Raw genomic sequence first — 15,000 nt, forward strand, 5'->3', positions numbered from 1 at the left:
TACCACAGACTTCAATAGGATTTATCTCTTTTGAAGTTTTTTTTATGGTAGGCACCCCTGGGAGTTGTTTTACATTACCAAAGAAACATAGAAATAGAAACAAATAAGAGTATATTACAGTACTGCACTAGCTTCCAAGACACGCTTAAAGTAATAATACTCATAGCCAAAAAACATATGGAAAGGGCACAAGCCAGCCAACAATAAAATAGTTCCACGCTGGAAAAAAATAGTTCCAAGCTGGAAACCCAGTGTTAATTTTTGTTCCCTTTGCTGAGAACAAGTTTTTAGCTAAGTGGCAGGGACTCTTTGAAGTCATAAAGAAACTTAGTGATGTGAACTACAAAGTCAGGCAAATAGTAAGGAAATGTCTGAAATAAATACATCATATAAATATGCTGAAACCATGGAGAGAATTACTAACAGCTGTGGTAAGTCTAGATGCTGAAATTAGAGAACCCAATAAGTAGAATATACTATTGTCTATATCAGTGGTCCTGGTAGATTATTAATTATCTAAACCCTAGAGACAGGAGGTACAGGAGTTCCTATTGTGTAATAAAGAAACATTCTCAGAATCATCTGGCAAAACAAATTTAATTAAATGTTACACAGAAATGAACACATAGCTAATCCCTGTATCTCAGAGGAAGGTAGTCTGAGAGGAGGTAAAAACAGATATTCCAATTAAGGATTATTGTAGAGACTTCCAGGAAATGGAAATACTCTATAGCTTTCACTCCTAAACTGGCTCAAATCATTAGGTTCTGTTTTGTTTGTTTGTTTGTTTGTGTCTTTCGGCTTTTCCCGGTTAGAACATAATATAATTTCTAAGTTTTATAGTTATCCTATATCCAGAGGAGACTAACTGATAGAATGGCTAGGAAAGGCTAGGTTTCTAATGATCCTGGGCCTAAAGAAATGCTGCTGACAGAGTACCCTGACTAAAAAAGCTAAGAAGAAGACATTTTTGACCTCCGAGAACCTGTTCCAATATGCAGTCCTCACATTTGGCCTTCATGGTCTCCCAGTCACCTTCTGGTGGCTAATGGACAGAATTCTTAAATTGCATGCCCCTAGGCTACTGCATATCTAGATGATGTGATCATCCATTTGCTAGACTAAGGTTGATATTGAGCAAAGAAAGTACAAGCTACCTTGAACTCTCTTTAGCAAGCATGGTTACAGTGAATACCCCTGAAACAAAATTGGAATGACAGAGATGAAATATCTACACGCATCTCATTAGATGTCTTCTTTTTCCAGCAACAGTGTATTCCACTGTGTGGGTGTAACTCATTCAGTACACAAATAATAATACAAGCTATGCATTCATGTCTGCCCAGCTTAATTCACTAGCACTTATATGTTTGAAGCTGCCATAGAAGAGTGATTCTTAAATGTACTGTTTAGGCAGTTACATATTATGACATTCAAGGTACATTGAATCATCTGAAGTCAAATGAATGGCACAACTTTAAGGCTTGCAATGCATTTTGAGATGACTTCATGCATAAGGAAAGGGACCAGATGTACAGAAAATGACCCTCCACCCAAGAGTAATCTCTAAACGAACCACTGCACTAGTCAGTGGTCATATAAGGGGCAACTGTCTAACTAGGATCATAGAGAAATAATGTACATCAAAAAGTCTTCCATGCAAATGGTGCCTTCTTGCCTTCCCTGCCTTTCAGGAAGTGGGGGGAAGATGATGAGTAAAATAGTGAAAGGATCACTAGCATTAGTCTACACCATACACTTGTTCTATAGTCAAACTGATCAAGTTCCTCATAGTGAATTATGGAAGTGGCATTCATGAATCTCACTGTCACTGTATTAAGATGAAGTCTCTGCCCATCCTCTTCAAATTTTGAAAGAAGACATATTTAATTAGCCACCTCTGTCACTTATCATATGTATACTTGACAGCTCTTGATTCTGTAACTAGTCTCTATCCTCTCCTACTCTTGATGGCATGCACCCTTCAACACACTATATAAAGTTTGAACACCGATTATTGAAATTTTTGAAATCATTTTCAAGCAAACCTATGGGCCCATAGATAACATAGTTGGCGATTTAGAAATACAATCTTTTCTCAATAATCTCACCTTTCCCAAATTAACAGAGGATCAGAATAAGCTTCTAGAAAGGGAGATAAATACACAAGAAATTATCTCCGCTATTAACAAGCTTAAACCTAATAAATCCCCTGGCCCAGATGGATTTACGGATGAATTTTATAAAGCATTTAGTACGAAAGTCTCCAAAGTATTGAGCCTATTATTTAACTATATTACCTCTAATGGCTTTAAAGATATACATTTAAATGCCTCCAGAACGATTTTCATTCTTAAACATAATACGGACCCTAAAATCCCCGGGAATTATAGACCCATATCTTTAATTAATCTCGACATAAAAATTCTGGCCATGGTCCTAGCTAACAGGCTGAAAGCTGTTATCTCTCACATCATTTCTCCTGAGCAATCTGGCTTTATCCCGGGTAGACAAACTAACGATCAGACTTTACTACTGGAAGCAATGATCCATCATTCTAACCTAGCTAAACACCCCATGTACGCCCTAGCGGTGGATGCATCCAAGGCATTTGACCGCTTGAGCACAAATTTCTTATTTGCCGCTCTACCCTTCTTTAACATTCCAATCGCATTTATAGACAAAATTAAAACCCTTTACTCCACAGCATACACCACTATCCATATTAATAAACACTCATCTAACAGAATTAACATGGTGAATGGAGTCAGACAGGGTTGCCCCCTTTCCCCCCTCCTATTTAACTTGTATATGGAACTTCTCTTCATGCTTCTCAAACAAGCCACCTTCCTCCACCCACCTAGTATTTATAACTTAAAGATTCCCCTTTCGGCATATGCAGATGACCTTAATATATATTTCACTCTTCCTGACTCTGACCCAAATAAAATATTATCTGCAATTAATGCATTTTCCAACTTAGCGAACTACAAACTTAATAGGGTAAAATCTTTAATTTTCCCCTTAAACATATACTCTAGATTGCCTAATATAACTTTAAATTCAGGGATTAAATCGAAAGAACAGCTTCATTATTTAGGTATACAATTCTCCCTAAATAACCACAACTACTTTCAGGACAATGTGGTCAGATATTGGTCAAATATTCAAAACGATATCAATAGATGGTCTAGGCTTAAGCTTCCTTTCTTGGCCAGAACCACAGTGGTTAAGATGAACATTCTTCCTAAATTGTTATACCTGTTTCATTCAACCACCAATATTTTACATAATAATTTCTTTAAGAAAGTTATATCCTCTATCTCTAGATTCGTATGGGCCCCTAAATCGGTCAGGATCAGCTACTCTAAACTTATCTATCCTAAAGAGCAAGGAGGTCTGAGTCTACCTGACTTTAAAACCTACTATGAGATAATCAATGCTAGTAGAGTATTAAAGATTGCGTCCTACCATAAAGACAAATATAGGTGGGCCCCGCTTTGGGTGATCCTGGGTAACAACTACATTAAATCATTAAAATTTAGCCCTGCAGCACTCCCATTCCTAGATGATGCAAACATAGGCATACTGAAATGTACAAAAGGTCTATTATATAGTGTAAAATCCCTTCATGCTCTGTTTAAATCCTTGAATCTTTTTCATTCCTACATGACATTACAACCAATTCATCTCAACCCCAACCTTAAATTGAATGGGCACATGTTAAACTTGGTGCAATACCCCCTCCTTTTGAATACCTCTATCTCGGATCTCTTCCCCTTCCGACATCAGACAATTTCTAACCTAAGAACCAGTTTGAATTTGCCCAAGAAGTACCTGACCACGCTACGACAGGTTAGAGAGTTGACAGGAAAGTACCTAGATCACCCCCTGGTCTCAGATGAAGATATTTCAGCTTGTAGAACATTAAAGAAACTCCTGCTCAGTGAGAAAAAGATGACCTCAAATGTATACAAGGTCATCATGTCATTCAGATATCAGAATAAGTGCATTATTTCAAAATTCTGGTTAAAAAGTAACCCCAACATAAACCAAAGTTTAATAACAGAGGCTATAAAACAAAGCTCCAAAACCATTCCCTTCAATAAGTTAAAATATACTCAGCTGATGATTCTCAACAATGTGTATTTTACCCCTGAAGCATTAAGTAAGATCTACCCTAATCAATCCCCTAAATGCTGCTATTGCTCGAACCAAACTGATGATATCCTTCATCTGTTTGGGAGTTGCAAGTGTTCCTATAAACTTTGGTGTGCCTTGAGAGTGATACTTGAGAAAATTGGATATGAAAAATCCACCCTCTCATGGGAATTTACCATCCTGCATATTCCACCTCCGGGTTTATCTGAAAGGAAATGTAAAGTACTGATTCCCATTTTCATGTTAATTAAATATTACATTTCCCTAAATTGGAAAACCAGGCATTTTCTCTCTTGGGAGGGTTTTAAACACATAGCTATCAAACACCTCAAGGCTCACAAATACTTGTTTCATAATATTAAGCACAAGCCAATTATTAAAGAATTTTGGGGCATTCTGTCTGATCACATACTTAAATGACTTTTTATTTTTGTTTTGCTCCTTTGTGTATGGACAGCATCTTTTTTACACCATACTGTGAACAACTTATATAACAGATTCGTGGGCAACGTAGAACTTGTATATAGTTTGGTTTGTAACTTGTTTTGTTATATGTATTTTCTTTGATGTTCTCTGATGTAAGTGTTTTTTTTTCCTGAAAATTGCAATAAAGAGAATTATATAAAAAAATAAAGGTTGAACACCCCTTACACAATTCTTTCTGACAGAATTTATTTTTTCCACTACTAATAATGGTGGGTATTTTATTTTTTCTTCTTTATTTCAGCTTTGTTATCATATTACCCCATAGCACAGATTCTGCTCACAATTCATATCCCCAGTAAATTTACTGAGGTAATTTAAAACCATAATTTTCATGCAAACTACTAAAAAAGAATATAGCAAAAGACAAATTATATTTAGAATGCAGACAGCACTGTCATGCTAAAAGTCATCATATTTTGTACATTGCAATTTTGTAGGTAACTGCATTTTGGAATAGCCTGGGTATGCTGTCTTGAGTTTTGCTCTAAAGTTGCCATGCAGATGTTATCAGCTACACAACACTGAGTTTACATTTTGACAAATGCAGAAACTATTTTTTCCTAATTATGAGCTACATTGTCAGTCCTGCCATGTTTTTAAAAGGCAAAACTGCTGATATAACTGATACACATTTTCTAGCTGTATACCACAAAGACAAATCTTTTACCATTATAATCAGAATTTCATCCTGAAACAGTGTCAAAAGTGCAGAAGAAAGACCTGGAATAAAGGTCTGCAGCTAATGCAAGTGTTACAGTACAAATATGATTTCTCTTAGTTTAGCTGTGCTGCTATTATACAACATGTAGTATCCCGACAAAGCAAACAGCCACTCACCTTCATTTTGCTGAGCAAAATAAATGGGGACATTCTGGCACAAGATATTCACAGTTTTTCCCAACACAGTACGATCCACCACCAGTGATCCAGTCTGATACAAGTTTAACTGTTGTGCTCCTGGCAGAGTCTGTTTGGAAGTAAATGTGAATAAAACTATTTTGAGAATGTTGGATAAACTTGAATCACAACTGTGTGCTGAATTGTCATTCTGTATTTTTTATACTATAAACAGACTAAGAGGTATAATGAGTTTCAAAAGTTTAACTCAAAAGGCACAATGGAACTCAAGTCCAAAAAAGGGTTGATCTGGCTAATCATTGCTTTCAGAGGATAAATACCTCCACTTCATTATGTGTCAGAAAAATCAAGTTTTAATTCCAAGCAGAACTTCATTAGTGTTTTTGCATATATGATTTAGGAGGAAATAGAGTTGTGTTAGATCTTACCAGGACAATAGATGTCCTACTGATCATTGTTACAGTATTCCTAACACATGGGTTATCATTACTGCCATCCAGCCAAGGTACAAAATGTTTTCCTTCCCAGTACAGTATGTCTAATGTCTGACCTCATCTTGGAAGTGTATGGGTATATAGGTGGATGTATGAGTGTAATTCCTCAGATTATTTCCAAGCCAATGGCCTGAAGACCCCTGGGGCAGAAAACTGGTCAACTAGGAAGGACATAGTATGAAGCAATAAGAAAGTCCCCTCAGTTCTAGGGTGTTTCCCACAGGATGGGAACTGAGAAAGACAGACTGAGTAAGACAAACATGAAAGTATGGAGGGAAAGAAGGGTGAAAATTCATACAGCAACAGTGATTATAGAACATCTTCTGTTATACTTAGTTCTTACACAACTGTACTATGTCCTGACTAAAATCACTATTGCAGTATTCCTAACACATGGGTGATTCACACAGCTAAAAAAAGTAATGGTGGCTGGTTGAAAAGCAGTAGAACTATCTAAGAGACCAGATAGGACAGACCTAGCAAACATGGCTCCGGACCTTGAACAGCCATATATGCTGTAGCATTTAGTAAAACAGTGTACAGATGATGAGGTGCAACCTTCAGTATGGACCTGTAGTCCACTCCTCTGTAGAAAGCACCAGAGGCTGCTACTGCTCTGGTAGAGTGAGCTTGAGGTCATGAGAACAAAGACTTGCCATCTAGACAGAAGCAAAATAAGATGCCCTTAGAGATCCAACTTGCAATGCCTTACTTGGATACTGTTTGGCCAGTTTAGAGTCCATGAATGAAACAAACAGCTGATCAGATTTTTGAATGGATTCTGTTTTGTCAAGGTAGAAATCTTATCTGTCTGTGAATGTCTAGAGAATGAGGTAACCTTTCCTCCCACTTCTGTAGGTTGGGAAATAAGGCAGGTGGGTTTATGGCTTGATTTAGAGACAGTTCATTCACTACTTTAGACGTGAATGAAGGATTGGTCCTGAGGGTCACCCTATCTTTGTGAAAAATAAGAAAGGGAGGAATGGACATGACTGCCTGAAGCTCTGAAACTCTCCTAGCTGAAGTGAGGACCAGAAGTAGGATAGTTTTCCAAGTGCAAAATTTGATACCTGATGATGTTGCTAGTCCAAAAGGAGGTAAGATAATCTCTTCCAGCACAAAGTTGAGGTCCCAAGTAGGGGTAATAGGCTTTCTAGGTAGTCTAAGATGCAGGACTCCTTTAAGCAATAACTTGACCTCAGGTATGGATATAAGTGGGGGGAGTGAGAATTAAGAGGCAGATGGGTGACAGATGGGCTTTATGAAAGAGTAGGCTAGACCTACATGTAATAGTTCTCACAGATATTTCAGAATGAAAGGTACCTCTGATTGGTTGGAGTCTTCTCCATTCCTTTGACTCCAACAGGAGGCTCTCTCCCATTTGGCTACATATGATTTTTGAGAGATTGGTCTCTTGACTTCTTGGAAAAACTTGATATCATCCTTAGACAAATGGTGCCTGTAAGAAATCAGAACTCTATCATCCACAGTGTTAGATTTAAGGATGACAGATTGGAGTGAAGAAGTAACCCTTTCTGCTGAGTGATGAGATCCACTTGGTATCGCAGTTTGCAGTACTTGCCCATGGCTAGAAGAAAAATAAGAGGGGGACCAATGCTGTATTGGCCAAAAGGGAATCAATAACAAAAGATTTTGCTTTTCTTTTTGGGCCTTTAGAAAAATCCTAAGAATAAGGGGTAGTGGAGGAAAGGTATACAGGCTCTTCCCTGTCCACTGAAAAATGAAACAATTTGTCCTGCAAGCTGAGGGGTGAGGGTCCCTGATGCAAAAGATTGGAAGCCTTTTGTTGGTCTTTTAATCAAACAGGGCTATCTGAGGAGTCTCCCTATGGTGAAGGAATGCCGGAAAGCCTGTCTGTTTAGGGTCTATTTGTGTGGGTCCTCCAAGACCCTGCTTTAACAGTCTGCCTGCACATTGCTCTGTGAAGAGATGTATGTGGATATGAATAGCATGTTTTTCTGAGTGGCAAGGTTTCAGGCTTTCTGTGCCAATCTGAACAATTGGTAAGATCTGATACTTCATTTCTTGTTTATGCACCATATTACTGTTGTGTTGTCTGTAAAAACTTGTAGTATGGAGTAAAACCCCTTTCCCACAAATTCTTCTGGCACTGGCTCAATTGTGCCCTGTTCCCATAGTTGCTGTAAAATGGGTGGGAGCAGATGAATCTGATTGGGTAGACATGGGGGGGGTATGACATTAAGAGGGGGGACCGTTATCCAAGACATGGTATAACCATTTTTAAGATAGCACCAATTTGTCTGTAGCAATTTTTCCAATGCGGTGAAAGAATGGGTCAGCCTTTTTGAGAAGGGCAGTGAAGGGCTTGGAGGCAATGAGGAAAGAAGGTTGACCATAGTCACAGATATTTGTTCCCAAAATGAAGCCTCCCATATGAGGCGTCCATCTATGGTTTGTCTGGAAATCTCTTTCTGGAAGCCTTCCTGTGTTTCTGGCTAGGCCTGTGGTCTCTTCTAACAAAAGAGGCAGGTTTGATTGGGTAATTCCTCTGGTACCTTGGTACAGAAGTTAACAGAAGCCACTTTCAGTCCTTCATGGCTTTACCCTGCCCTTGAAGGTTTTGGAATGGCTGCCAGCTTGGGAACCAAACAAGAGGTCCTTGCCAAAAAGGAGTCCACTATTTTTGCTTTTAAGTCTTCAGGAATAGGCTGACTATGTAACCATGCATTCCAGAGGATTACAGATCCTGCAGCAGCTGCTCTGGAAGAGGACTCTTCAGGTCATAACTACATTTAATACTGTGTCTGGCAACTTTTGTAGCCTGATTAAGGAAGAATAGCATTTGTGGTGTATAATCATTATCCTGCAAATCCACCATTACCTTATTTAAAGAACTGCAAACAGATATCAAGTATTTGGTCATCTGGGTTTAGTAATTAGTAGCCCCAAATGCTAAAGTAGAGTGGATATAAACCTTTTTACCTCACCTATCCATAGCCCTGTTATCCTTGTCTGAAGAGAGGGTAGTGACATTGGCAGTGAAAAGCAGTTTAGAAGGCTTATCATGTGAGAGGGAAACTACAAAAGTGTCTGCCACATGATGTTTAAATAGAAACTTTAGATTGTTGTGGACTTCATAAAATATGCCTGTTTTTTTTTTGGAAACTGAAGACTGGAAGTCAGGGGTAACAGAAGTTAATTGAAAAGCATCCAAAAAAGTCTCAAGAACAGGAGGTACAGGAAAGTGGCTGGGGCACCCATTTCCAAAAGGAAGTAGCATTTTAACTGCACCTCTGAGATCTGGCTACAGTCTCATTCAAAATGCTTCATCATATTTTAGGCTGTCAATCCAAAAGAAGACTTGTCTGCTAAAGAATTAGATGAAATAGAGTCCCCATCATCCAAAAGGACTTGGTCAGAAGAGTGAATTTGAGAGGATTAGGACAGAGAATGATCAAAATTAGAAGCTTCCTCATCTGCCAAGGAAGATGAATCCACAGCAGTCTTCTGAGGGTTGGAGGCAGGAGGTTGAGGGGAGAATAAAGGAGGTTTCAGAACTTAAAGGGGTTTAAACAAACCTTGAGAGAAATCCATCCATCTGTTCTTGCTAGAAGAGGAAGGAGGAAGAGGTTGAGGAGAAGCAACATATTTTGTTTTCTGATGCTTCTTTTTTGTTGTGATGTCCAGCTATACTAAACATGGTGGATTATTTATTGATGTACCTCAATTGATTCACAGTTCATCTTTATCTGCTGAATCCTCAGTCATCAAGTCCTCCGATGCCATACCAGTCTCCAGTAGGTCCTTAATAGATGACATCTGAGAAGGAATTGGATGTATCATGGATTCTGAAACCTCAACAGGTACATCAGAGTCAGAAAGGGCTGACTGAGTCTCTAGCCTAGGTTTTTTGAGCTTTTTCTTAAATGATGGAGCCACGGCCGGAGAAGGGAATCCACCATCTTGTAGTTGGCCAAGCATTTGAAACATTGACTCTCCAGGAAAGTGCTAAGAGAGAAGAAATGGGACTACAAAGTCTTGGGAACATGGCAGATGAAACAAGCTGTGTGGTTGTGCTCCACTCCTAAGCAAATAAGATACTGGGTTACAAGTCTTTGTATGGGATTTGCCTAGTACACTTGCACTTATCCCTTCTAGATTGCATCTAATACCTGTAAGAAAAAGCAGTTAAGAAATATAAGGAGGGTTCCCCAGTGGGGCACTTGTCTGAGTTTTCAAAGCAATGGTACCAATAGCCAAATGATGATCAGTCTGATGGATACATCATCTGTGTTCAGACTGATGGTGAAATAGTCTGAGGAATTACACTTGCACATCCACCTATATAACCCAGAGGTGGCATGTCAGATGTATGATACTGGGAAGGTAAAGCTTCTGTACCCTGGCAGGCAATAGTAGTGATAACCCATGTGTTAGGAATACCTCAACAGTGATTTCAGTCAGGACATTCATGTCTGTGAAAAAAAAGACTGACATAGTTATGAAGTATTAAAGTAATTCTGGCTTTGCACATGGATGAGGTAGACAATGAATACTGATTTTGTTTCACCTGGACATTGGCTTTTGTCTCTACTCTGTCTTCCCCTGCTGTACTCTACCCACACACTACTCTAGTTTGTTTTATTTTACTAATACTGTAACTTGTTCTGCAGTGCACTGCTCTTTGCTACTGAACTGTGCTCTACCTTCTATTCTGCATAAGGAGACTGGTAACTTCACATGCAGTAATCAGGGAAACATCGCCATGTGTATTTCTGTTTGAGCACAGAACCTCAGCAAGGCCAGCACAGCTCATATCTGTCAGCTCAACTCATATCTGTTAGCAAAGGTCGTATCTGTCAGCTCAGCTCATATCTATCAGCACAGGTCATATCCATCAGCACAGCTCATGTCTGTCAGCACAGCTCATATCTATCAGCACAGGTCATACCTGTCAGCTCAGCTCATATCTATCAGCTCAGCTCATATCTGTCAGCACAGCTCAAACCTGTCAGCTCATATCATATCTGTCAGCAAAGGTCATACCTGTCGGCTCAGCTCATATCTATCAGCACAACCCAAATCTGTCAGCACGGGTCATATCTGTCAGCTCAGCTCATATCTGTCAGCACAGGTCACATCTGTCAGCACATGTCATATCTGTCAGCTCAGCTCATATCTGTCAGCACAGGTTACATCTCTCGGCTCAGCTCATGTCTGTCAGTACAGGTTACATCTGTCATCACAGGTCATATCTGTCAGTTCCGCTCATATCTGTCAGCACAGGTCACATCTGTCAGTTCAGCTCATATCTGTCAGTACAGCTCATATCTGTCAGCTCAGCTCATATCTGTCAGCCCAACTTCTATACTTCAAGATTAGCACTTAGCGAACCACAGTCTCTCTTTCTCTATAGGGACTATTTGGTAATTTCAGAAATCATAATTGTATATGTGGTTGCATATGGAATAACTATTGAAAATGGTGCATCCTGATTAAGAGATAAGTATCCAATCAACCACGTCTATCTTTTATGTCATATAGCTCAATAGCAAAAACATATAACAAATGATTTTTTTCTCTTGATTCTATACTCAGTTCTTTTACAGCCATCTTAAATGTAGTTAAAGCCAGATAGATGTATCTGGTCCCTGAAATATTTGTATATGTACAGGTAATGGCTGGATGTGTTTATGCACCAGGGAGAGGAACAGAGAGTGATTTGGTAGGGACTGTTTGAACACAAACATTGTAAAGTGATAGGTGTAACCCTCTAAATCCTGTACATTATTCAACAGTCTGTTTCTTGAGTAGTATAGCTTTACACCAGAGCATATGGAATAAAGAATCTGTACTAAACAGGAAATAGCTTAATACGATACAATCATCTCTGTTCATGTGTCACTTATTTGTGCCATATCATGAGAAACATAAATGAGCAATTCCTCACAGTGCAGAAGACAGCATGTTTAACAGTCAAAGACTTGGCAGTATCAGTGGGTAATAAAAGTGGGGTGTACACCCAAGATGCTGCTGCCAGGACAGGACATTCATGGAGGAATGAGTCACTGTATGCCTTTGTACAAATTATGGGAGGGGAATAAGGTCAGAGGAATTTTTATTTATTTATTTATGATCATAGGTATATATATATATATATATATATATATATATATATATATATATATATATATATATATATATATATATATATATATATATATATAGGCTATCAACCATGTGGGTCTTTATAAACCCAGCTGTGCAACCCAACCCAGTTGTGTTCCCCATGTGTCTTCTAGGAGGGGTATGTTAGTTTTTAGGTGGCTAAGGGCTTTGTAAAAGGGGTATGTTAGGTAATACTTTACTTACTATTTGCCTCTGTTCATTCGAGACATGGGGGCGAGATCAGGGGTGAATTTACAATTTCCCATCCAATGGTCAAGCTTACATCCTTGTAGGGTTAGGGATGAACTCTGCTTCCCACAAATGGGAAGCCTATTCCATAGCACAGTCATCCTTTGAGACGCATATCAGTCTCACCAGCAAGTTTTATGTCATAGGCAAAGTTTAAATCACTGGGTCTAGTGTTTCTACTGCTGTTCATTTTGTTGATGCACAAACGATCCATCAGGGCTGAATCTGAGAATGCCTTATATGCCAGGCATAGAAAACCTCTCAGTAACCTGTAGGAGACTGAGTACAGAGATAGGGTCTTAAGGAGCTCTGTATAGGACAGTGTGTTAATACCCTGACTTCTCCTCCTGCCCAACTTTTGCAAAATGCCTGATCAGGTACATGTAAAGGTGACATTGTACTTAATGACAGAGCTGATAAGAGCCAAATAAAGTGGAACTATAACTTCCTTGGACCTGGATACCATACCCTTACTTATAAGTTGGGCAACATAGAATTACTTTCTTACTATCTTGGCTACATGTTGGTCGAAGGACATATTACTGTCTCCATATGTTTCCAGATCCTTAACTACTGGGTCAGATCATATGGGTGTTTAATCAATGGAGTAAAGGGTGCTATAATGCATGTCTTGTCATTGAGTTTTATACTGTGCCTTTGGAACCAGCAATTTGTATGTGTTAGGCCCTCTTGCAAGATGTTAGTGTCATGGGGAGAATCTATGATAGCTCCCAATTTGCAGTCATCAGTGAGCTTGGTGGGCCAGAGGTCCATGACAGTAATTTTGATTTTTGAGAAGTAGATGCCAAACATGAGCAGGCCCAGCATGGATCACTGAGGAACTCTGTTGCTTACCAGTCTCTTGTTGGAAATTGTTTCATCAGTCCTGACTTCTTGGGTCCTATATGTGAGCTAGCTGGCAATCAAGTAAGTTATGAAGGGATTTATACCTAATTTGATGAGTTTGTCAACAATACCTGAGAAGCGGATCATATCAAATACCTTAGCCAGGTGAAAGTAGGTGGTATGTACCATCTTCCCCTCATCCATTGCACTGGTGACCCTCTTGAAGAATTCTACCACATTAAGTAAGCAATACTTTCCCTGGACTAAGCCAAACTGGGAAGGCTCCACTGTCTGTAGGATGCCAATGTCCTTGTTGATCATTTCCATGATAATTCATTCCATGACTTTACATATTAGACTTGTCAGACTGATGAGTCTATAGTTTCAGGTGTTGTATGATGGACCACCCTTTTATGATGAGGAATGACCATTGCAATCCTCCATTCACTTGGTAAGTATCCTGTTTTTATGCTGTAGATGAAAAGTGTTTGAAGTGGTCCTGAAAGGTCATGTTTTAAACTATTTAAGAAGCAACCCAGAATATTGTCAGTGCCCACTGATGCAAGCACCACCAAGACTGGCTCTCTGATGATAGTTCATTATGAGTTTTTCCCCTTTATTACATATCCTGTTAAGGTGGGATTCCACTAATCTGGTTTGCATTTGGTGTTTGTTGTGAGTTTACTTCTGGTAGGTACAGCAGCCTCCGTGCAACTGTTCACATTTGTACATGGTTTCTGTTAAAAATTCTGCATAGGTTGCTGTGATCTTGGAGTTCAGTGGAGCATTGAATTTTGACAAACATTCACTTGGTAGGATGCTCTTTCCTTTAAAATAGTTCCTAACTGATACAGGGTTAGTTGGGTTTTCTAAGTTAATTTTTATCTTAAAGGAGACAGATTTGTGTTCTGACCTCACCAGTGAGGATATGACACAGGAGGGTTACAGCACTCCACATGCTGGTGAATACTAGGTCCAGTATGTTTGAATCTCTGGTTGAAGCACACACTATCTGGTCCAGGGTATTTGTGTTAACAAAGTCCAGAAAACATTGTGCCTGCAAGTTTGAGGAAATGTATGTTTCCCAGTCTATAAAGGGGTAGTTAATGCCCCCCATGAATAGAGGAATTGGTTGCATCATCAGTGTCCCTAGTAGGTTTAGGTATGAGTTATGAGATTCTTGGTCCATAGAATGGTGACCTGTATTTAGCTAAGATATGGTATCTCTCTTTCTCTGTGGTGACTTGCAAGTGGATAATCTCCAGGGCATCACCCTGTTTAACCAACATGGAGATAAATTTGCTGCGATGTAGTTCAAGACACATTCACTTTTAGACCCTGTCTGTGCTGCTGTTGGTCTAAATGTGTGGAAGGCACTGTAGCTTTGCACTGCTGGAGTACTTTCTACAGTTTTATACCAAGTCTCAGTAACAGCACAGATGTCTATATTCATCAGCGTGAGGAAAACTTGTAGGGTGTGAATTTTCTTCTTTACTGACAGGGTTAGTCCCACTAGGCTAGTGGCCTCTTTTCTGGGAAGACCTGGGGGGTGATGTTTATACTACTAGGTACATTTTGGCCAGGTCATCAGAGAACTTCCTCTAAGCTTCATGATAGGTGCAGTGTGATTTTTTTTCATCCACCTGAGCTACCACCAACTCAGCAGATGATACCTCTGTTTAATAGCTCATCCCAAGGATAACACATTTAGGAGTATAGCACCCCCCCCCCCCACACACACACACAGACACTGCTG

The 15,000-nt window shown here is 39.3% G+C and overlaps 1 protein-coding gene across 1 annotated transcript in view; it reads right to left on the reverse strand.

Annotated features, from left to right (window-relative positions):
- LOC122801344 (pulmonary surfactant-associated protein C-like) overlaps positions 1-15,000 on the reverse strand; it is a 114,372-nt gene that overhangs the window by 22,842 nt on the left and 76,530 nt on the right. Inside the window, exon 5 of the mRNA XM_044070887.1 lies at positions 5,485-5,614. Coding sequence (XP_043926822.1) covers positions 5,485-5,614 — 130 coding nt within the window. The remainder of the gene's footprint in view (positions 1-5,484; positions 5,615-15,000) is intronic.

Source organism: Protopterus annectens, chromosome 1.part0, assembly GCF_019279795.1.
Source record: "Protopterus annectens isolate FY-2018-M chromosome 1.part0, PAN1.0, whole genome shotgun sequence".
NCBI classification, from domain to species: Eukaryota; Metazoa; Chordata; order Ceratodontiformes; family Protopteridae; genus Protopterus; species Protopterus annectens.